This window comes from Brachionichthys hirsutus, chromosome 13 (genome assembly GCF_040956055.1).
Source record: "Brachionichthys hirsutus isolate HB-005 chromosome 13, CSIRO-AGI_Bhir_v1, whole genome shotgun sequence".
NCBI classification, from domain to species: domain Eukaryota; kingdom Metazoa; phylum Chordata; class Actinopteri; order Lophiiformes; family Brachionichthyidae; genus Brachionichthys; species Brachionichthys hirsutus.
This window is the reverse complement of record NC_090909.1, coordinates 7,178,698-7,202,947: the sequence shown is the minus strand read 5'-3', so window position 1 is coordinate 7,202,947 and position 24,250 is coordinate 7,178,698. Positions and strand designations below refer to the sequence as shown.

The following is a 24,250-nucleotide window of genomic DNA, read 5'->3' as shown; positions in this document are numbered from 1 at the left end:
AGATACTTATTCCTAATTCTGACCATTCTGGTCGTTCCCAGTCGAAGTCCTCGGCTCTACCACCTCCAGTCTTGCGAAACCTTCTCCAATTCTCCAGATTCTCCTCCACTGCCCTGGCAACTTCTCACTTCTCATTATTGACCGACACATTTGCGTCTCCATAACGCATACAGTGGCACTGTAAGACTGGGGACTCCAGCTATAATGAAGATGATCACGCCGATCCATGAAGGGTAAGGCACCGACGTCAGAGATGGAAACTTCACCTGTAAGACACAAAATAGCAAAGTTCAGGCAGTTAACCGATCGGGTTTTCACCCATTTTGAAGGAATGTGTACTTTGATATGACCTAATTCGTGTGAAAGCATATATTTCTCTTCAGAAAATCGAAAGAGGATAGAAGCATTGTCATATTTTTTTGGTCTCACCCCGTTTTTGTGTTTGGCTGGATTAATGATCTTCTAAATGCACATACTAGATGTTACTTTTGATGAAAGCACAGTGATAATTTAACACAAAGCTGGCGATGCATCCGGGGTGTACACCCTGCCTCTTGCCAATAACCAGCTGGGATAGGATCCAGTGACACCCGTGACCCGCGAAGCGGAAAAAGCGGCTGTAGACGAGACGATTGAGGTGGTTTAGTCGACTGGAAAATGTCAGAGCAGATAATAATTAATCTATTTTGATGTGTGTGTTTGTTCACTTCAAGTCACACCTGCATCATGTTAATAAGACACTCCAGTCATAACTAATTGACACGGTTTCCGGAACTCGACTGTACTATGAGAGTCAATACTATAATAAGTAATTTTTTTCTTAGGATCGTACAGACAACAATCATTTATCTAAACATTTCTTGGAACATGAGGGGGAAGGGCAATATATAGCAGAGATGGCTGGAAGTCGAGAGCGTCTGTGTGCTTACGGAGTTTTGATCCCAGACTAAGTAGGTGAGCTCTTCTTGTGCTTGTGTCACCAGGTAGAAAATCAAAATAACCAGAACAATCAGAGGACTGGTGAACCTCCAGGACGCCTGCCAGAAGATGGAAGGTCTACGTCCAATCATGAACTCCAAGTCTTCGTTGAACCTGCAAACAGAACCGCTAGGATTCATTTTGAACGGTTAAAAACCGAGTCATAAATTACGCACAGCAAAGGAGAATCACTAACCTGTCTATCCCGTAGATGTGAACCACTGCTATCATCTCCACTAATCCGATGATCAGAAGAGGAATAGAACCAGCAAAGTTGTCAAAGAGAGTGACCCAATAGATTCCTGAACGCTGAGCAAACAGGAGGGAGACGACGAAAGCAACAAGACACGTCACACCTAAAACACGAGAACACGGGAGCTCATAGTAGAACAGAGACAAAACCCAAAGACTTCCGTTTGGGGAGTTTAAAAAGATGAGGGGCACAATCGATTAAAAAAAAATTACAAATAAAAAAGTTACCAGTTCGTGCTTCATGGGGCCATTTTCTGGGGAATACATTCAGGTCTTTGAGTGGAACCACCACTCCCTCAATGTTGCCAAACAAGGTGGAGAGTCCCAAGCAGAGAAGCATGATGAAGAAGAGGACAGACCAGAATGGAGAACCAGGCATTTTGGTGATGGCCTCTGTGAATACAACAAAGGCCAGACCTGTTCCCTCCACACCCTGCAAAAACATGATCCACAGTGTGGATGAGACTCAAAACAACAAGAAATACAAGTACCTGAGTACAGGCACATTCACCCTGACGGTTACCTCACTGAGAAGCGTGTGCATGTCACAGGTTTTCATGTCTAATCCACCGACAGCATCAGGATGGGAGATGCTGAGATTATTTAAGGCTGCATCGTAGTTGTCCAAAGTGATGCCGTCTTCAGGAAGGTCAAATGCATTTAATAGTGTCAGAATGTTCCTGGGGAGGAAATTAGGTTAATTACTCAGGATTATTGGGGTTAATTTGAAAAGATTTCAGATTTTTATACTTCACTTTCAATTTTTACTTGATTGTCCCCACAATGGGAAATGGATTTGTAAGGAGAAGAAAAGGACAACAACACAAGGCAAACATACAACCCTTGGGAATGGGACTGGCATATATATATATATATTATTATTTTTTACCAGACTTCTTCAGTTATAATAAAAACATATTGCCAAACCACGCAGCAATGGAAAGGTTGAAATAGATTCAATAAGATGTTTTCACAAAAGCCACATCATAAGTCTTTGCTGAATCTTTTTGGAGGCAGAATTAATATTCGGCACAAAAGACAGTTTGTGGTTGAGAACACCCAAATATTTACAACTCCCCACATTGTCACTGCTTGCATCAGCATCAGAATCCTCTCGCGTGTGTAAACGTTTCAGATATATATCGTATGTTTGATATACATCATGCAGCATAGAAAAGTTCAAAGGAATGAACAGGTGATCGGGAGTTTATGTTAGCGATGGAAAAATCTACATTCTGGTGTCAACTGATTATTCTTGAAATCTTCAGAGCCCCATGTTCTCTTTTTTAACTCACTTGCTGGTACAGCTGTCGTACTTCTCTGTGGCCCTGAAGCCGATGATGGTGTAGGTAACTGCAGCGCCGTAGATTGAGGTGAGGCCAGTTATGACAGTCAGGATCACAGCATCGTCCATGCAGTTGTTACTTGGGAAGGAAAGAAAGAAAAAAAAGTCAAGACACACGCCGATACTGGAATAGAGCTTCTTTTTGTTAAGAAAAGAAGAAAAACATTGTTTTATTGTCTCTTACTGAACAGGGTTGTAGCTTGAGAAGGAGATGAGGCCCCCCCATCCCAAGCCAAAGGCATAAAAGACCTGAGCGCCTGCATCCAGCCAAGTACTCGGTTTAATCAGCTCATTGACCTGGACGAGTGAAACGTACAATGAGAGGCTGGTTGTAGCGACGACACACGCAGCGAGAGGCTTTGGGTTTCTGACTTAAACATACATCAGGTGTGAAGAGGAACTTAATTCCACTTAATGAGCCTTTGAGAGTCAGTCCTCTGATCAGGAAGATGGCCAGCACGATGTAAGGCAGGATGGCTGTGACGTACACGGCCTGCGGTCATGAAAAAAAAAAACCCTCAGAAGTTAGTCGAACAACTCATGAGGTTTCAGCTCTCTAGTCTAGCCTGTTAGAGTAGCAGCAGTTAAATGTCTCTAAAACATAGCATTCACACAAGAATCTCCAATCTGAAAGAAAGAATTCATCGACCCTGCAAACCAAGTCCATACATTTGGAATTCTGGTTACCATTCATAAAAAAAAATGAGAAATAAAAATTGTAAAAGGACTGATCCGGATTTATTGTCTAGATATTCTCTTTCCTTCTAGAGATACAGAATCAAAGCCATCACATTGGATTTCATGTATCATCTCTGCTACCGTGCCGTATCTGTACCGGTACTCTTCTCTGTTACCGAACTGTGACCCACAACATGTTGATTTCCTCCAAATATACGGTGTATTTAAATTTCCCAAATCCAGATTATGATCAGCATCTGGATCCAATTGCACATACTTATATTGTCCATACCCGTTGTTTTTTATCAGCAAGATGACTCAAAAGGCTCCGGACGGATCTTGATTTAATTTTCAGAAAATGTTTGGAATGTTATCAGCAACCGATGATCCACAACAGATCCTGGATTCTGGATCACTTTAAATTATATGGCAACATTGCCGTCAATGGAGCTCTCAGATTGCTCTTCTAGTTCTTATTGGTACTACGGCACTATTTTGTGATACGTGTCCATTTTGTGAGTCTATGTGAACTGCCTAATGGCCTAAACAAACCTTGCCTGAAGAGTTAATGCCTCTCACGCAGCAGATAGCAACAACGGCCCAGGCACCAAACAGACAGGCCACTATGGGCCAGTGGATTCCTCCAGAGTCGGCAATAGAGGCTGAACTATTCAGAGTCACTCTGTAAAAGTAGTAATCCACAGTGGAGCTCTGCTGACACTCCGGCACAAACCCTGAAGGAGACACACGGCGCTGATTGAAACAGAGCAGTTTGATGTTCATGTGGAAGCACGGGTTGATAATGTGTGTGTGTTCAGATACCTGTTCCATTGTCATTGAGAGGACACTGGGTCCAAGGTAGAGGGCTTTGAAACGAGTTGAAGAGGTACCACAGGATCCAGGCTATTAAGGTGTTGTAGTACAGCCCAATAATTAAGGAAACCAGCATGGAGGCGATACCTGAGGGACAGCGCCACCAAAGGTAACATTGCACAAATAGCAAATTAGCGGGGGTCTTTAATTGTTTTTTTTTATTCTACTTGCTCGAGCTCATTTCACATACCGACCCCAGTCAGATAAGGGCTAATGGCCGTCCACACCCCCACACTGCCTTTCCTGAGACGCTGACCAATGGCAAACTCCAGCAGCAGGAGAGGCAGTCCTTCCAGCACCAGCAGGATCAGGTAGGGAATCAGGAAGGCACCTGGAAAACGTGCGAGGACAGTTAGCTTTCTGTGCTCGGGCGTCTCTCGTCATTAGAGAGGTGGTAATTCTAACATCGAACACATATCAGTGTTAATTATGTGATACATATTAACTTTACAGATCGCCAGTCAGTTTCAGTGACTTTACACATAAAGTAAAGCCTAACCTGACTGTTGGGTTTGTCCCGGTCCATTTGAAATAGCGGTACTGCTGGTCTCTTCATGCAGCGCAGCATTTGACAAGTTGTTTCCTTCATAAACTCTCACCTCGTGTCGAGTAGGAGGAAGGCATGAGTCTGTGCTTGGTTATCGGAAAACACTGACTACTTCAATCGCAGCTTTAAGCATTTAAATATTTATTTCATCACATTGTCAGCTTTTAACTTCCATGAGTATTCCAGCCATAATTCCCATGAATGTTTACATCTACACGTACATGTACCTACCGAAGACAAAGAGTCCTGAAGATTCTGCTCGCTAGTCAACACATTCTATTCGTTTCGGTCTGTCAAATATTTTTTTTTTAATGAGTTTGTTGTTGTAAACTCTGGTTTAATAGTCAAATCAAAGGAAATTCATGTTATATTATATATAGACATGGTTAGACAGATGGCCGTCCACCATGAGCCTTCGGTTCTGTCCAAGGCTTCTGCCTGTTAAAGGGAAGCTTTTTTCCTCGCCTCCCGGACAAGTTGGGTTCTGTCTTTTCCTGCAGGTCTTTCTCCCTGCGACACCATGAGATAACTTTCTGGTATGATCTGGTGCTATATAAATAAAGATGAATTAAATTCAAATTCTTGTGCACGAGTCACGTCTCTATTTTACACTGGAGCAAGTACATTTTGAAAAGCAGATTATAACTTTAATATGCATGATGATGATGAATATATTTATTAGATAGAATGTTAGAGTACAAGTACAGTCACACAGTAGCATGTATTACAGTACAAGTACAGTCAAACATCCTGTCTAAGAGGAGCATTTCAAAAAAGCCCTTGCGGTCTTGTTTCCGTTGAAAGTCCTTAGTACATAAATCATCGACAATTAACAATACAAATAAAAATAAAACCAATATTCGATAACTCAATTGATGCAAAGTATCATTAGAAAAATAAAATGATTTTACACCACCGGTGCAAACTAATAATAAATCTAAAATAAATTACACCACTGATGCCCTTTAAAATCTGCCTCATCCGTAGCGTTTATCAGACGCATCCCATAATAAGACCGTCCACCTAGGCGGAAAAACGACACCCACGTGAGTGCTAGCATTCCAGCATTCGTTTCCAACTCCCACAGGAGGACAGGATCCACGTCCGCGGCTAACGAGTCGAGACGACGCTTAGCCATTACCTGCGGGATGATTAGCCGGACCAGGTGATTCCACTCGACGCGGAGTGACTTGACTCGTTTAAGCTGGTTCTGTTCGGTTACGTTTAGAACATGTCCCACGACCCCCCCCCCCCCACCACACACACACACACACACACACACACACACACACACACACACACACACACACACACACACACACACACACACCTAGTCTCATTTGCGCTTACCTCCTCCGTGACTTTGACACAGGTAAGGGAATCTCCACACGTTACCGAGCCCGATGCAGAAGCCCACACAAGTCAGGATGTACTGGGCTTTGTTGTCCCACTTTGATCTGCCCTCATCCGGCTCTTTCTCCATCCTCTCCAGATCTGCGTGGTCCGGGATCCGGACCTCAAGTCCCGGGTTCGGAAAGACGAGTCTCATGGCGTTTACACCGCGACAGACCGGGAGAAAAGCGTCTGCAGTTCAGCAGCAAAAGTGTATCGTTCAGCAATGATTAGGAGTTTTGGTTGAAGTATTCTGTCTTTGTGTTGTACTACTCAGGTTAGCCGACGCAGACTCTTGTACTTGTTGCGCATTTCGTCGGTCGAAGTGAATTAGCATAACATGTTTTTTTTTTTATGAAGGGTATTTTATTTTGAAGGGCTTTTCACAGGAACAGGAAATGAAAGCGAACATTTAAAAACTGTTCTCTTCGCTGCAGAAAGTTCAAATAACATGACAGTTATTTCACATTATTTATTAACTGAGTTTAAACAGTACCCCTCCACAAAATACTAAAAACAATTAAAACAACAAAACGTGGGCATAAAATAGAATACTGAAAAAAAGAACTATTCTTACAGTATGTGAAGCATTTTGAAACTAATTACGTTCTCTACACATTAGTCACAAAATGTCCAAATATTTTTTTGTGTACTAGGCATGTAAATATAGTAAATGCACAATATTGAAAGAACACTTGGATTTTAAGGCATTACTGAATGAAATAAATGCGATGTTACAAAGTGAGCTTTGGAGTTGCTATTAGGTGGATTTTGCTTGGCGGTCGTTAAAGTATTTTATTTCCTGTTTTCATGATAAATTAAGGTAAATTATGCCGTAATTTCACATTTAGCACAAAGATAGATTTACTCAGTTTAGTGATACTGTAGTCAGTTACAGTTACACCACAACTAGTATGTTCTCCACATTTTAATGATTAAATATGTAAAGTTAGATCAACTAAAACTTCATTTTGTCATTCATTTGTATTTTGGCAGAGACAGTTTCCACTGGGTTGTCACTGTTGTCCTTCCGCTTGCAGCATTTCTTCTGAATGAATTTGAAGAGGGCGACTGCTGGGATGGCTAAACTAGGAACTCCAGCCAGGATGAAGATAATGACATAGATCCAGGAAGGGTACGGACGCGGGTCAAGGGTGGGAAAGCCCTCCTGTGGCCAGAGTAAAGGAGAATATTAACTGGCAGCGATGTAAAAAAATATACACATCAATAAACTTTAGTGATAAAATAGGGTTAGCGTTAGGGTTTAGGTCTTTCAGGGGTTAATTCAATTTTAGTCGCTTACCGACTCTTGGTCCCAGACCAGATAGGTGAGAGTCTTGGTGACTTGGGTCACAAAGTAGAAAATCAGAATGAAGACCATAATGAGCGGACTGACCAGCCTCCACGTCACCTGCCAGAAAATATTGGGCTTGTGGCCGACCATAAACTCGATGTCCTTATTGAACCTGTCCGAAGCAATAAGACGTTCAAGGTCAGCTAAGTGTGCAAAAGCATTTAGTAAAACATGACCGTGTACATTTATTAGTAATGAGGTGTACTGTGTGCGTATGTTCCGCATGTTTGTGCTGTGCATAAAACCCTTTGCTACTGATCATTTAATCCTTGGATATCTGGTTCCTTTTACACAATTTATCAGAATTCTCAGTACATTTGATACTGAGAAGAAATATTTCTCACATGCCCTCAGCAAGATTCACGGAACATCATTATCTCTACTGTGACGCCTGGCGCATTATCTCTGTTCCGGGTTCATAATACAAACACTGATATTCTCTGCTGTCTCTCTGCCTTGTACATGAATCACCGTCTGGTGGTATGTTAGCAGTTCTTAAGCGACATGCTAGTTTCAGCATCTTAAAACGCTGAGGTGTAACAGGTGGAATTATTGCGATAGAAGTTAGCATTTCTAAAAAAAAAAAACCAGAATAAAGTATGAAACATGACATCTACTCACCGATCTATTCCATAGATGTAGACAACGGAAAACATCTCACAGAATCCGATGATCAGAAGAGGGATGGATCCAGCAAAGTTGTCAAAAAGAGCGAGCCAGTAGTTTCCAGAACGCAATGCAAATATGAGCCCAAATGCACAAGAAACAAGGCAAGTCAGACCTGAAGAAAGTCAAAAGATTATTTCAACTCATTAAAACTCATTGGTTACAACTCTCCAAATCTAATTTTTTAATAAAAAAAAAAAAAGGTGCGTTGTAGGGAATTCTGGAAATTACCAGTGAAAATCTCTTTGGGCCAAGTTCTAGGCAAAAGTTTGAGATCCTGCAACGGGACCACCACTCCCTCGATGTTGCCAAACATAGTGGAAAGGCCGAGGCAGAAGAGCATGACGAAGAACAGCACAGCCCAAAGAGGAGAAATAGGCATCTTGATGATGGCTTCAGTGAACACGATGAAGGCCAGACCCGTTCCCTCCACACCCTGAATGCACAAATGCGTGACTATAATATTAATCCTGAACGAGCTGAGTTAGCAACGCGAGTGAAATATACAGAAAATATACCTGACTGAGGAAAAACTGCATGTCGCAGTCCTTTAGCTGCAGTCCTTGAATGATTCCTGGATCCGTCCGGTTCAGGAAGGCCAGAGCGTCGTCATAGTTGCTGTGCGTGATCACGTCTTCAGGGTAGTTGAAGGTGTTCATCAGCTTCAAGATGTTGCTGTGAAAAGTCAACAACAACAACAACAATGTGAGTTTATAATTGAGTACAGCTGTTTTTTTTTCTTTTACAGATGTTATGCAAAAGGAAACTTACTTGTCCATGCAGTCATCAAATCTTTCCGTGGCTCTGAAGCCGATGATGGAGTAGATGACCGTTGCAGAGTAGACTGAGGTGCAGCCGTTTATCATGGAGATAAGAACCGCGTCCAGCTCGCAGTTATTGCTGCGAGGAAAATTACGGGTGACGTGATGGGAACACTTCGACTGGAGGCCCGTTGCATAATGTTAAAGTTTAGGCAGTTACTCACTGAACGGAGTTGTAACTGGAGAAGGAGATGAGACCTCCAAAAGCCAAGGAGAAGGAGTAGAACACTTGAGCGCCTGCGTCCAACCATGTCTCGGGGTTGAGTAACTCGCTCACCTAAAAGAGTGTGAAAGCAGGACATGGCAGAGAAGCTGTGCTGCCATGCCAACGCAGATGGACTTCCTGTTGTGATACTGCTACTTTTAAAGCTTTAAAAACACCATCTCAAAATCTTTCTTTAAAGTATTTGTCGTTGTGTTGCATGTTTGGGTTCCATTAGCGATGAGGCGTGTGCTGCTGCTCATTGACCGGACTTGATACATGATGGCCGACGTGTCGAGACTTACGTCTGGTATGAAGAGATACTTGATTCCCGCCACAGATCCTTTCAGCGTCAAGCCTCTGATGAGGAAGATGGTGAGGACCAGATACGGCAGAGTGGAGGTGATGTACACGGCCTGACAACGGAACGACAAGATGAGCCGACGCCCACGCGAGACGCATCAGATGTTGAACTTGAAGGGCCTCCAGACCTTTCCAGTGGTCTCGATCCCCCTGATGCAGCAAACGTAGAGCACGGTCCAGGCAACGATGAGGACGAGCACCATCCACCACTGCAGACCTCCAGCCTCGTCGATAGCAGTTGAGGTATTCAGAGTCTCCCTGTACCAGAAGTAGTCGACGGTGCTGCTCCGAGCACACTCTTCCACAAGACCTGCAAAGAGGCAACAGAGAAAGACGTGAGAACGAGCACTCTGGAGGTATCAGACATGTCAGACTGCACCTGACGGCATACATACCTGTCCTGTTGGCATTCAGCGGGCACTGGCTCCAAGGCAGAGGGTTCTGAAAGGAGTTGAAGAGATACCAAATGATCCAGGCCATGATGGTGTTGTAGTACATGCCCACCAAAAGTGAGACGAACAAGGACGCAACACCTGCAATAGAATAAAACACACACACACTAAAAAAAAAAGCCTTTATTTTCCAAAAGAAGAATCGGAGTCTGCAGCCATGCTAGCACGTTTGTGAGGCTAAATGATAGTTACCTATTTAATCTTAATTTAGCAATCTAATATTTGCCAGTTAGGACTAAATGCATGCCGAGATAGATGGGAATGCTAATAATGGACACAGGTAGAACATTTTTGATTTGGTTTTTGAAACATCCCACTCGTAGTGGGATTCATCTTCTGGGGAGTTTTATGTTAAGGCCAACCTTATGGTTATGTTTGAAACTGAAAGTAACAAGTATGGCTTGAAAAGGAGTAGTGCATGCTTTTTTTTTTTTGTAACCTACCAACTCCTGTCAGGTATGGATTGATGGATCTCCACACTCCCACACTGCCTTTCCTCAGGCGCTGGCCGATGGCAAACTCCAGGTGCAGCAACGGTATTCCCTCCAACACCAGTAGGATTAGGAATGGGATCATAAACGCTCCTAGAGGTGCAGCGTTCACATGTAGGGAGGGTTTTGATTTAATCAGCAATTTATTGAAGAGGTAATCTCCAGCAGTGTACTTTATTCGAAAAATACTTCCCATAAATACACCCATAAGCTATAAAGAAATTAACTGAGTGTTTTATTACCCAGATTTTGCCCTACGGACACAGTTGCGAGACTCTCATTTACTTTTACACAGGATTTAAAGTCTATGAAATGTGATAACATTATAAAATGTAGTACAATGTTTTAAAGAGATTCTTGAAATGAATAAAGCAAAAAAGTCCAGGAAAAGCAGACCTTTAAATGTACATGTGTGAAATACATTTATTATATATATATAGCTAAATTATCTCGGGACAGTCTTTAAAGACAGGTATTGAGTATGCTGTTACAAATACTATATCTGTGCAGTGTGTCTCTTGCAGTACATTTAAGCATCTGCTAAATGATGAGTGTTAAAAAACTTACAACTACTCAAGAAAATATGTTTTTATGTCCATTTAAATATGTTGGTTTATGAGTCAGGAAAATACTCTGCGATGATGAGGCAGGCATAAACCTAACTTCGCTCCCCTCTGCTGCAAACCCTGTGATTTTCCTTTTGTATTTTAATTGTGCCTTTTATGTAGGCGCCTTTTTAAATTGTTGTACGGCGACCTCGAGTGCCTTGAAAGGTGCCTTATGAATTAAATGTATTATTATTACTCAAGATTTTAGTTTGAATTTTTGGGAAACCTGTCCAAAAAAGTGAGTAAATGTCCTTTTAATAATTGACATGTGTGTCTTTTTCTGGTAAATCATTGTGTGACAGACCAAAAACAGCAGCAGCTCCCTAGCTTACCTCCTCCATGGCTCTGACACAGGTAAGGGAACCTCCACACGTTACCAAGCCCCACACAGAAGCCCACACAGGTCAGCAGGTACTGGGCCTTGTTGTCCCACTTGGGCCTGTCCCCAGCCTCCTCCGTCTCCAGCCTATCCAACTCAGCGTGAGACGGGATTCGGTTGTCCAGTCCTGGGTTTGGCAACTTTAACTTCATGGTAGCTTCTTGTAAACTTCAGTGGGCACAGAAACTGTAGAATGTCGCCGTCGAGTCTCCTTTCGGTCACCAGATATTGGTTTTGCAAGTCTTCTGTAACATTGAAAGAACGGTGTCCTTCGTCACAGAATCTCCTTTGTGGATCCTCTCTCTCTCTTTCTCTCTCTCTCTCCGAGTCCTTTACTCCCCCTTTGCTTCCTCGTAGGAGACAAGGAGGTATTTTCTGTGACCTACGGCACTTAAACTGTATGTTATCAGTGAATCATTGCAGCCTGCTTTGCATTAATAATGTTGTTTTTGGCTGTTTACAGGTTATATGACTTATTTTAAAACGGCAACATTCTGCTGAAGGTCAAGGTCTTTAGTTTTAAATGTTATAATGATCAAACGTTGATTAGACTGAAAGACACAGATGATTGTTTTGTGCTCGTATCAGAACAGTTTGTAAACTGATTCATGTTTCCCCAAACTTGACATTCAAATGTTTCCGGATTATTTTATTAATGCTAATCTTCAGAATAAAAGGTCACAAACTTGGAGAGAGAGCTTCTTCTCTTTTTGTATCCTGTGTAATTGTGAAGCAGTCTTATCAGTGTTCCTTTGAAATATAATTATTAACCAAACACTGACAAGTCAAGCGTGCGCATTGACAGCCCTATTTAGGGTTAATTCAAGGCTATACTTTACTGTAAATACATACATGAGAACCGACAGAGTATCTGATACGCCGCTCTGTTGATGCCCCATAACATCCGTGTTACAATATTAAAATGTCAAACTGGAGATCTGTGTTAGTCTTTTTGATTAGTCACTACATTCAGGATTCGGTCTCATCAGTCTCATTTCGATAAGGTGTCGGGGTTTTCACTGTCTTCAACCAAGTTCCGTTGATTCTTCATTTTTGCTCTTCGTCGTATAGCATGACCTGGATGACTGACCCTGGATGACTGACTCTGAATGACTGACCCTGGATGACTGACAACCTACAGCCTACATGTTGCCATAAGAAATGCTTTTCTGCCCTCTAGCGGTAACAAATGATTGTCCTCCACAGGACGACGGAGGTTGTGGCCATCCATGAGGAGGAGGATTATTACTGCTGTGATAGGGGTTACGCTGATTATTGATTGTACGACACGTTTTAGACTCCAGTTGTTTTACCTTAGAAATGTGTGGCACGTATGTTTGCTGTTTGATTCTGATTACCACACAAACGTTCAGAAGATATATGCTGTCGTTTTCATATGAGAAACATCACCTGCACCCGTTTCCTAATAAAACACGGTGACTTTATAAAGCCCCTGAGTGTTTAATATGGGACTGGTGGAACTGATAGAAATACTTGTAAAACGTTTGGCCACTAGATGTCGCCATTAGTTGCGTTTACACCTAAACTCGCACTTTATGGCCAATCTTCTGGTTGGAGTACCTGCAGTTTATTCTTATACCAAAGTTATACTTGCCAGAAAGTTTTAATAAGTTATCTTCATCATCATTATTATTATCATTATTATTATTATTATTATCATTATTATTATTATTAACATTATTATCATCATTATTATTATTATCATTATTATTATTATTATCATTATTATTATTATTATCATTATCATTATTATCATTATTATCATTATTATTATTATTATTATCATTATTATTATTATCATTGTTATCATTATTATCATCATTATTATCATTATTATCATTATTATTATTATTATGTAGGCAGCCAATGGGGCAGTCAGTGATCTGAAGGGTGGCAGCGATGAGCGAGGGGAACATAGACACGGGGGGGGGGTGAGTGGGGGCGGGGGTTGGATTTACTGGGACTGACAGCAGAGCGGCTGTCCCAAGCTGCGCTGATCCTCCCGCCGCCTCCCCTTCACCACCTGCCTCCCCGAGAATAACACCGCGGCATCAGGCAGAGCACACCCGAAGTTAGGAGGAGAGTTACTCGCCTCTTATTTGCTACACCCCCCCCCCCCCCCCCAAAAACAAAACAACAACAACAACAACAACAACCCTCCCCTGCTCTGTCTCCTCCTGTCCTGCCAGAGGACACGCTGCGCCGCAGGACGCCTCTTGGCGACCCGGGTTTGTTGTCGTTACCGGCTGGGGAGAGCTCCACTTGCATGGATGCGCCATGGCCACGCTGGTCTGCAGGGTTCAGTTTTTAGATGACACCGATCCTTTTAACAGCACCAATTTCCCGGAGCCGACGAGGCCGCCGTTGTACACCTTCAGGGAGGACATCCCGCTCATCAACCAGCTTGCAGGCATCCACCGGCTGCTCAAGGCTCCCCACAAGGTAGGGGGTGAATACAGGGATTTAAATCCTAGCATTTAATCCCAGATTGGGACTGTGTTAGTCATATATTTTAATAAAACAATCTGCATTATTGTTAATAACCATCTTTTTTAAGTCGTGGCTGCTGAGGCTGTTTTGTGACCTGCTTGTTTTCACTTTAGGTCTGCTGTAAATAAACCTGCATACCCACCATTCACAGGCTATTTTGAGACACACATGCTCACTCACACAAGTGATTGGCTTTTCCAGCACTGACTGAGTGGCACAAAGTTCCTCAAAGCCCACATCAGCATTCAACACAAGCTACATTTATGCCAGATTAGATTATTTGTTCTAATCCTCTGATGGCATACATTTCGAAATGCCGCCGAGAACAATCTGCGGGATACCGAAGTTGACTGAATCATAAACTGGCACCTTCGTCTTAAAAACTAGAATCATTTCTTAGTGCTGAATACGTTTTTGTAGTCTGTTTCACAAGTTACGTCAACCGGTGTGTACAGGCAATAAGTGGAACTAGAGATATCTGGGAGTTCCCCCCCATGCATCTATAAGTCATGAACCTCTGCTGCCCGGAAAAGAGCCTGAATCACAGATCAGATGTCAAGAGTCAGATTACAGTGGTGAACAAGAGAAAGTGCCCCGTTTGTAAAGTGAACCAGAAAAAAATGCACGCAGTAGCTAAAGACATTTTTATTCTTCATTAGTGAGTAGCTGCTGCGAAGAGCAGAAGATAAAAATGGGCCCCAGCGAGAGGGAGAGCGTTCCACTGCTGGCGCTGAACCCTGATGGCAGGCTGGCGTGCAGCAGCAGTGCGGTTTTTACAGACCAAATAAATCTTTTGCTGCCCCATCTTTAAAAGCCACCAAACAAATGAAAAATGGCCCGCGGCACGGTAAAGCTTATGATTACAACCTGCACGCCGGACAGATGGCACAGCCTGCATTGGTGTTTGCAATTCCGTTCACATCAGGAAGAAGACCGTGCGCAAATGCAACTGTTATTAGATTATAGGGATGAAACTGAGCTGCTGAAAATGTGTCCGTCAGACTGTCCAGAGTTAAATGTTGGTTTTTAGGAGGCTTAAATGCAATTATGTTCTTGGAAAATCTTAAAGAGATAATATTTATCTGAATTTGTTTGAGCATGTTTTTCTTAACTCTTCTGTGTTCTTAAAGAAAAGCCGACTGTGTTATTACACTGTGATGGCAGATTCCTGTGTATGGCTGGCTGGACTTATATGTAAAGTATAGGCCACTTGCCCCAGAATTCCTGTGGCCCGGGTCTGGATCCCTGTGACACTTTGGATGATGTGGTTTTCCTGACCTCTTCCTCAAGCTCCTCTTCCACTTCACTCACCATGCGCTCAAGCACAAACACACACACACACACACACACACTGTTAAGATAACTTATCCATCAATGTGTCACTAATTTAAGCAGAAGAGATGCATTTTTTTAAAACAAATCTGCTTAAAAATAATAAAGATTCCTTTTAATTCACATTAGCCCTTTTTATAGAGAGATTTTGTAAAAATAACCAAATCAAAGACTCTCCGTCATTGTTTGAGATTGAAAGAACCTGCAGTGTTATCACCACTCCAGTGTGTGATTTAGCATGCAGGCATTCTGCAAGCACAAAAGGTGCAACGTATATTCATTCCAAATGTGTGTTTTAGACAACAAAGTAAATAAAAACATGATATATTACCTCTTTGAAAAGAGGCTGCTCTCTTCTTTTAGGTAAAAAAAATAAAGAAATTCCACCAAAAACAATAAATGAAGTTCTGCTTTTTAATGGCAAGACAAAAGATCAGTGAGTCCAATTAAATTACCGCACAACAAAACAAACATAAATATGCGCAGCTCAATACGGGGGGCCCTCGACATCTGTCAAAAAGCCACACTTTTGCAAGGGGAAAAACCACCTTTACCCCCAAAACAAGGCTTCACAGCTCAGCTTTTATTTTCTTACCAAAGAGTTCCCATTAGAGCAGATGCTGGGAGATTTAATAGCCTTGTAGAAAACTCCCTCCTCCACCCTCCTCAAAGAGCCCGCTCCTCCGAGGCTCTGACTTTAACACCAAAAAGTTCTTTAGAGCTCATCAACTAACTTACGTAAGGGCATTGTTAACTGTCAACCCAGTGTGATCGCCAGCAGGCTTGGTGTTGTTTTAACATGGAAGTAATTACTCCCCTACCCCCAATTTCCCCCCTCAGCTTCTCTCTTCTGGGAGAATTGGATGAAATGAGTGTACGAGCCACCAAGTGTTTCCCTTGGCCCGTCCCACAGCCTTGAGTGTGAAGAGCTTGCGGTTCTTTTTGGAGCCACCTCTCTGCCGGCTCCGTCAGCATGATGTCATTCGTTATGTTTTTTTGCTAATATTATCCAAAATAAGTGTTTTGGAGGGGGGGGGGAGGGGTGATCTGTTAACATGCGGTGTTTCGGAGATGTCCGCCGGCTCACATTTCACTGTTCTGGCGGTATTTGGATGGTTATGTAATGACTTCAGACTAAGTGAAGAAGCAAATGAAAGCAGGCAGAGCTAGAGGCGAAGGCGGTGATGGGGCACGATCATTTTTGGGAACGTGTTCATATGAAGACGCAGAAAACCTCGCACAAAGACGACATGAGCGGTATCAATGGAATGTAGCTGAACAAGCAGAACAAAGCCAACAGACTGGGCACAAGAGGCTTTTATTATTCCTGCTTAAAAATTCAGGGCAGTGGGACATGACACGATTACCCCCCCCCCCCCCCCCCCCCCCCCCCCCCCCCGCCATCCCCCTATGTTTAACCTCAGTGAGGATTCACCAGATCTCACATGGCTTTAACCGTGTGACCACCACTGAATTGACCCATTTAATTTCAGCATTAGAATGTTTAGAATTACAACTACAGGTTTGTTATTTTTTTGGAAGGGATGGCGATGCTGGTTTGCCTCTTGTCTGCTCAGCACTTTAATCTAAAGGGAAATATCTCATCTCTTGGGCAAACTGGCAGAAAGATTTAGCACTGACATTCAAGATTCCAAGGCGATGACTTGCCGCGACTTTTGCGATCGACACCAGGTTGACGTCTTTGGTTATGAGTGCAAATTTTTGATACAATGTAAAAAAAAAAAAACAGCATCAAAACTACAGGAAGCAAACATCCACGCTGACAACATCCTGAATGTTTCCTGTCAAACCATTCACCACAGAGAATATATGGTCAAGGCAGGATTTCAATTGTGATTTAATTGAATCTAAATCTTCATTAGGAGCTCGTGCCCCAGGTTTATGTTTTCCTCCACACCCAGAGTCACCTCGTTTTGACACGGTGCTCCACTCCTCGGTCAGAGTTTGCTTTTGCTTTATGAATTTATAATTCATTAATCTAGCGCTGCAAAATGCCATTCAAAATATTAGACAGTCGTCATCTTTGAAACACTTTGGCCTTGACTGCCCCCCCCCCCCACTTTCCTCACTCGCAGCCTTCCACTGGACACACCCACCCTTGAGCTCCTGTGTGCATGCTGCCTCAGGGCAGATTAAATATAGCAGGGATATATTTACGCCGTGAGTCCATCCAACAGTCCGTCTCTGTGTTTCCGCGTGGGAGGGAGGGCCGGACGGCGAGCAGCACCAGCACCGCATCGTCATGCGGCTAATTATGTAGCGCACGAGAGGCCAAGCTAGGCTAGGCCTAGCGATGCCATCATGCAAAGCTACATGAGCCCATGACTGATCTCATTCACCTATTCACACCACAGCAGCTTCAACAATAAGTGGCAAAGCTCAGCTCACAGTGTAATAATAATGAGATGATGCATGTTGGGGGGGGCAGGTCTTAAAAGCTGCAGGGTTTCCCTTTCCACAGTGGGTTAGTGTTCATCGAGGACACACAGCAGCGACAGTTCAGTTCCTGACTAACATATGAAATAAGATTGGCCTTTTGAACACATGTTATGTGCATCAATGCTGGAATTTCATTGCTCCTCACCAAAGAATACAGAATTAAAACAATATTTGAATCTCTATGTTTCCCTCTGGCTCTGGTTTCATGTTGTGCCGCCTTTATTGCTGTGGCTTTTCGAGTTAATTCCTTTAACAGCTTTGTAATGCCGACAGCAGAGCCACACCGCTTACAACTCCCTGACTTTTTATGGTGTTCGAGTCCTTTCCCACTAAAGCGTCTTTTCTGTATGGGCTCAAATTGTTTCAGAAAGGCACATGAAATACACGCGGAGACATAGGGAAGGAATATAAAAAAAATAGTGAGCCCAGAGGCAAATGTCCTCTCAGTGGGTCATTCGTGTAGGCATATCTCACAGTCCGGCCTAGGAGTTCTCGTTACACACATATTCCATCCTTAGTTCATTACAAATGTCAATTTAAAGTTTTATCTTATACCGGTAGGTTATTACTAAAACTTTTTTGAATTCAGTTCTTAGTTCAGATCTATTTTAAAACTTGAACTTCTTTTAAAGGTTTTCTATAATTCTCCTCCACAGCTTGACGACTGCGCGCTGCAGTTCTCTCACAATGGCAGCTATCTGGATCTGGAGTCGTCTCTGGCTGAGCAGCGGGATGAGCTGGAAGGCTTCCAGCAGGACGACACAGGGTGAGTCACATACATATTCTGTCTCACCCATCACTGTCAAAACAGCTCAGACACTTTGAGACAGAGTAATACCCCCCCCCATGCCCCCTTCGTCATTTTTATGTCTTTCTAACACGCACAGTTTTGTTTTGTTTTTTCTCATCTTTTTAAATGGGAAGAATCACGAGCTGTTGGATATGAATTTCTTGGAAGCAAAAGTTCATGGAAAGTATGAAGTTCTCTGGAAAGTGGGACGAACGTGCCCCCCCTTCTAGAACTACATCTCGGCTCTTATTGTGTTTTCTATTAATCTTGAAGACAAAATTTGTCATTTTGCAACAATGTCAGCTCTCGAGGAAATAGCATGATGACGATGTAACAGTAAAAGTACCGACAGTATAACAAATCCCCCAGCTGTGTTTGTTCAGTCTCCTTTTGGGTCAACAAGAAAAGTGGAAAATCAAGGTCCTGACACACTTTGTACTGTGATCGCTTTATTTTGGCTTCATAGGCAATTGTAAAGTATTTGGTATTTCTTACAGTGAAGTCACTTCAGTTCGGCCGGGTGTCGACATCAAATCTGCAAGTCTTGGTATATTCCACGATGCTAAAAGCCTTTAAATGTATAAAACTTGAAAGTGAAGAGGTTATCTTCAGAGTGAGCAGGTGTGAGTTATTCAATGCATCTTTGGTGTTAATAGCTGCACAGGAACTCTGGTTTTATTTAAACAAGTCATCCGATAGCAACAGCAGCTAGTTTAGCGCCATCGAACGTAAAATGCCAGTTTTATCCTCGTAGCTATAAATTATATAGAACCTGCTTCCCACATCCAGCACATGCATCATTTTGGGATGGGTTGAATCTCTCTGAGTAAAATAAATACATTTTCAATTTATTTTATGAGCATCTCAACTGATCACTCTAACATTTTAGTCTATTTCTGAGCAAAGCTGAGAACTTTGAGTGACCAGCCGGCCTCTTTATTTGGGTGTTTGTGTTGTCCTCACGGCTATGTTATGTGTCACGGGTGCGTTGCAGTGGTGTGTGTTATCAGAGCAGTGCTTTGCCTACACGGATTGATGCTACCAGCATGCTAGTGATGCAAATGAACGATGAGCTTCTATACAAATTGGAGAATAACAACTACATTTTATCAAGAGATGTCTCAAAATACCACCATAATTTACTACAACGTACACCCATGGTGGCACAATACATTGTGTAGGTGTTTTTGTGTTGTGTCTACTCCAGCATTTCTGCTGTCTGTCCTCGAGGCTCAGATGTGTATCAGTATATGGGCTGAGGTCAGATGCCGGCTGCTGTTTGTATGCAACCATCATGCCAGTGTCCTCTGGATGATTAAAAACAAGTCCTTGTTTGAAAATCTATTTAAAATGTTTTTTCTTTTTTTTCTCTTTTTTCTTTTTAAATGACACATGTAGAAAAGTTATTTTCCAAAAAGAACTGGAAGGATGGGTGAGATATTAATCCTTCCTTTTCCAGTGCAGGCTCACATCTTTCAGGATATTCTTTTTTTTAAATCAGTGTTCATATAGATCATAAAGCAAGAGCACTCTTTATGCCAAGAGAAGGACACTGGGCATAATGGAACTATTCATCATGCTTGCTTCAGGCGATACCACTTTGTGAAAATGAAACGTTTGCTTTAATAAAGACTTTGTTGAATCAATAATCATTCTATTTGCTTCTTCTTCTTCTTTATTTTTGTTTCAGGGCGAGAGGGAAGAAGCACAGCGTCATCCTACGGACCCAGCTAACCGTCCGTGTGCACTCCTGCATTGGTGAGTGCGAGATTAAGAATGAGTTATACATGAGTCAGACTCAGAAACGGTCTATTTCAAATCTAATCTAAATGCTATTTCAAATCTAATTTATAAATATTAGCATGCTGATATGCTAAAGATGCCGACTGATTTATCATGTACCTAATGTTACTGATCTATAAAAAAAAACACAATCTGCCAGGCTATTTTGGTGTCTCTGCTCTTATTACTTTAACATAAACCGGCCATCATATAACGAGCACTATAGTTCTCTTGCCTCTTTTCTTGTCGTCTATCGCTGGTGGTAAAAAGTGAGTTTAAGGGATGAGCCGCTGCCTGGCATTTCTTGGCACCCCTTCCGAAGGCAAGATCAAGTTAAATTCAGACTCGCCAGTTTGGGATTAAGGATGCTCTGTGATGTGTGTGTGTGCGTGAGCTAATGAGTTTTTCTGTTGTGCATGAGATGAGGCAAAGCCTCGAGTCTTACCGTTGGTGTAAGATCTACTCTGAAGTTAATGTGTCTGCACCCAAGAGGCTTTTGTGACACGTCCACAATTCCCACTTTGCAATAAAGGTTGATTTAGGATTTGTTTTGTTTTGTTTTGAGGACAGTAATTTGAGTGTCTCTAAATTTGGTTTAGATTTGCCGAAACCTCATAATATTTCCTAATTTACCTTTATATATATAGATCTTCATTTGTCTTTTTGTCTCTCAATACGTCTGTGTCCTCTCTCCTGTACTTCCTCCCCGTCTCTCCTCTCTTGATCCTGTGGCCTGCCCTCTCGTCACAACCCCTTGTTTAGATGTTAATTTTAGCCCTCTCTGTTGCAGCAGAGTTGCTGTAGACTGCAGCTGATGGGTGGGGTGGGGGGGGGGGGGGTGGTGAAGTGGAGGTGTTATCTTTAGAATGTGTTGACAGCACAGAAGCATGCAAGGAAAGCTGCACGGCGAACTCTGTTCTCTAAGCGTATACAGAACGGAAGAAAGGCGAATAAACGGTAGACATTTAAGCAATAATGTTGAAAGGTTTGTGCGATAAATGATACAGATAATTAGTTTTGTTTCGAGTTTCATCGGTGGAAACAAGACAACTATTACCCTGAAGGTACCAGTCCTTGTGACGTCCCAGAAGATTCATGTGTTGAGACAGTCCCACATTTCCAATGTGCTGTTGCCCCACAACAAGAAGGTCCTTAGTTCAGTCCCACCTGTGTGGAGCTTGTATGTTCTCCCCGTGTCTGCGTGGGTTCTCTCCGGGTTCTCCGGCTTCTTTGACTTGTAGGTTTGACTTTGAACATAAACGGGTGTTTGCCTTTCTATGTGGCCCTGCGATAAACTGGCGACTCGTCCAGGCTGTGCCCTGCCTCCGCCCGGCGCCAGCTGGGATAGGCTCCAGCTCAAACCCATGACCCAGATTCGGATAAGCGGCTGACGATGAGATTGTGATGCATGATTGTCTCGTCTTGTGATTAATATTGTCGTCATACAAAGTAATTGCTACTGATTGCAGCCGGTTTAGGAAATATGTTGTGTGTGGTTTATTGTTGTTGTTGATTTGTTCTTCTGACAGTAATATAAGGACAAAAACTATAACTGTATTTCATGTTAATCTGCACATTACTTCTCAGAATGTTGTCAGAATTCCAAATCTTTCTTTCCCATGTGGCCTCATGTCCCCCGTCCCTCCCCCTGAAGAAAATGGATGCGGTAATTGAGTACAGTTTAAGTGATCAAACATGGAGATTGTCTCTTATCTGACAGGTAGAGCTCCCTGTAATGGGTTTTGCAGGAGGGGAAACAAAAGGACCAGAGTACAGAACAAAAGACCTCACATGTGTTTGGGAGCTTTTTCAATCTCTTGGCGCTCATGTCTGGAATTTAGCCCCTTAAAAAAAAAAAAAAACACAAATCTGGCTTCTGGATTTCTGCACTCCAATTATCTGTCTCTAATCACCCCTTGCTGTATTGTGAAGGCGAGCCGGGAGGCTGAGATGGAGTGACGGTTGATAGGCTTTGACTTTGTCTGGTTCGGCTGTTACAGAGTTTTTTGTGCCGTCATTATTTTCCCCTATTGCCCCCAAAATATAAGGCCTTTCTCTAATATTTAGCCACGATACAAAAATATATGCTTAGTGACTGCGTTTATAGAATGTAGTGAGGGGATTTGATGCTTTGATGACATCAGCAAGATACATAAAAGAAAAATATATCTCTGTATCTGCATATATGTGTAATAAAATGTTCTTATTGCTGGTTGAACGATGAAACACAGTCCATTGCTTCACTGATGGAGGGGGGGGGGGGCAGCCTGGTCTCAGGATGGTAGGAGAGGACTACAGCAGGATGTAACAGTAATTTACTGTGCTGGTTTCCCTCCGCTGTTGGAGATAAGGCGCATGGTGTGACAGGAAGATGATGCCTGCTAATGGTTGAGCTGGGAGGGGGCAACGGTGCAAGACATCTGTGGCTCTGCAGTAGTAAAACTCCAGACAGGTTTTACGGTTTCCCCGACATGCTGCCCTCTAATATACGCGCTAACCTGTGCCTACATTCTTGGACTACTTTTCAGTCTGGCATAATTTCCCCTTCATCCCTTATTAGTCATCTTCTCACTGCATCTCCTGACTGCTTTCGTTCAAACACCTCCCGGCTGCTGGTAAAGATCGGTTGCTCACAGCAAATCCTTTCGCAAAAGAAGGAATGAGAAATCGTTCAAATAGTTTCCTCCCTGCCCCCACCAGCAGCTGAGATCCATGAGGAGCTACTGAGAAAATCGCCCCCATGTGAGCCATGCCTTCGTTGCTGCTGTAGGAAACACAGAGGAAGGGCTGATGGGGCATTAGGGATGGAGGTGTGGAGCAGTAAACTAGTTTAACAGCAGTCGCTGCTGCAGGACAGCCTGTAGCACTCATCTGTCCTGCAGCTGTTGTGCTTTGTCGTGTTGGAGAAGAGTGTCCAGGATTAAAAAAAGTTATTTTCACCCTCTTGTTTCATCGCTTCAAATACAATCCGATCGCTTATGCATGTATTTGTGTTGTCGTGTACTGTAATCCGGTTTCATAGTGCAGATCGGGTTGTTTGGTTGTTGCGGCGTGGTGGGACCTCTGCGTCCGTCTCAGTGCTTTTGCTTTCCGTGGATGTGGTGGGCCAAAAGCTGAGCTAGTTCATATACTGTATGCATCCGAGCGTGTCTGCAAATACCATTGACTGCTCTGTTATAATCATTTTGGAACTATTGCATAATGTATTAAAACATTGCAATTGCCACAAGCTAAACTACCAGAACACATCTGCTTGGCTTGGCATCTTATTCAGCCAGAGATGATGCGTTTAGGATCTGTGGAAGAAGACGGGGGGGGAAAGGGACGATTTCCCAGAATTGGTAAATCACTTAGGGAAGAAAACACAAGGGGGAAACAAAGCAAGGAGGAAATGCACCTGCCAGACAGATATCCTCAGCCAGATCGGGTAAAAAAAAACCTGAATTGTTGTTACCAAAGTGACAAAGTTAGTCAAGTTTAGCACGCACTGTGCTTCGTCTTTACTATAATGATGTTTTAGTTTGACGTTCCCAACATGGCAGCATCATTTAGGGAGCAATTTGGCTGGACAGACTCGAAACCCATTCCATACCATAACCAATAAAAACTGTGCTCCTTAAACAAGCCCTTTCTGGTGTGTCTTATTATAACATAGCTTGACTCCATTTAGTTTATTTGCAGGGTGTGTGTGTGTGTGTGTGTGCGTGTGTGTGTTGTTTTGTGCTCCCAGACACACAAATAAACTTACATGGTAATTTGTACTATGCATGCTGTAAGCCAAAACTCAGCTCAGAATACATCTCGAGGTATATATTCAATATTGGATGATGGCAGATCGCACATATTTCCCAGTCCCATGAAGACTGTGTGGCGTTCCTCTTTTATGCGGTACTCACGTGTCATATGTCGTCATGCCTGCTGTATTAGGGTCAGACACACACATACATCCTAGTACAGTAGAAGCAAGGGAGGAG

At 42.8% G+C, this 24,250-nt stretch overlaps 3 protein-coding genes across 4 annotated transcripts in view; 1 reads left to right on the top strand and 2 right to left on the bottom strand.

Annotated features, from left to right (window-relative positions):
- Positions 1-134: 134 nt before the first annotated feature.
- Positions 135-6,222, bottom strand: LOC137903432 (sodium-dependent neutral amino acid transporter B(0)AT1-like). The gene is made up of 12 exons (XM_068747583.1): positions 6,024-6,222; positions 4,317-4,457; positions 4,076-4,213; positions 3,806-3,987; positions 2,958-3,068; positions 2,760-2,872; positions 2,526-2,654; positions 1,754-1,910; positions 1,459-1,663; positions 1,175-1,334; positions 930-1,092; positions 135-266 (listed from the first exon to the last, which is right to left on the bottom strand). Exons 1-12 carry the CDS (start codon positions 6,220-6,222, stop codon positions 135-137), a joined length of 1,830 nt encoding a protein of 609 aa, XP_068603684.1.
- Positions 6,223-7,023: 801 nt separating this feature from the next.
- Positions 7,024-11,553, bottom strand: LOC137903538 (sodium-dependent neutral amino acid transporter B(0)AT1-like). Its single transcript, XM_068747688.1, has 12 exons — positions 11,355-11,553; positions 10,367-10,507; positions 9,867-10,004; positions 9,600-9,781; positions 9,414-9,524; positions 9,071-9,183; positions 8,857-8,985; positions 8,604-8,760; positions 8,317-8,521; positions 8,041-8,200; positions 7,369-7,531; positions 7,024-7,233 (listed from the first exon to the last, which is right to left on the bottom strand). Exons 1-12 carry the CDS (start codon positions 11,551-11,553, stop codon positions 7,024-7,026), a joined length of 1,908 nt encoding a protein of 635 aa, XP_068603789.1.
- Positions 11,554-13,612: 2,059 nt separating this feature from the next.
- The window catches only part of fhod3a (formin homology 2 domain containing 3a), a 42,251-nt gene continuing 31,613 nt past the window's right edge, over positions 13,613-24,250 (top strand). For both annotated transcript variants that reach the window (XR_011105759.1, XM_068747502.1), the window contains exons 1-3: positions 13,613-13,864; positions 18,361-18,470; positions 20,185-20,252. Coding sequence is in view for 1 of the 2 variants with exons in the window: in XM_068747502.1 (XP_068603603.1) it covers positions 13,700-13,864; positions 18,361-18,470; positions 20,185-20,252 (343 nt within the window). In the remaining variant the exon portion in view is untranslated. The remainder of the gene's footprint in view (positions 13,865-18,360; positions 18,471-20,184; positions 20,253-24,250) is intronic.

Excerpts from the sequence above, each read along its gene's own strand:
- LOC137903432 (XM_068747583.1), bottom strand. The coding sequence starts at position 6,222 with ATGAGACTCGTCTTTCCGAACCCGGGACTTGAGGTCCGGATCCCGGAC. Across the intron at positions 2,655-2,759 it reads TCAAGCTACAACCCTGTTCA|TAACAACTGCATGGACGATG; the intron begins GTAAGAGACAAT and ends TTCCTTCCCAAG. Across the intron at positions 1,335-1,458 it reads GCCCCATGAAGCACGAACTG|GTGTGACGTGTCTTGTTGCT; the intron begins GTAACTTTTTTA and ends CTCGTGTTTTAG.
- LOC137903538 (XM_068747688.1), bottom strand. The coding sequence starts at position 11,553 with ATGAAGTTAAAGTTGCCAAACCCAGGACTGGACAACCGAATCCCGTCT. Across the intron at positions 9,184-9,413 it reads AGTATCTCTTCATACCAGAC|GTGAGCGAGTTACTCAACCC; the intron begins GTAAGTCTCGAC and ends ACACTCTTTTAG. Across the intron at positions 7,532-8,040 it reads TACATCTATGGAATAGATCG|GTTCAATAAGGACATCGAGT; the intron begins GTGAGTAGATGT and ends TGCTTCGGACAG.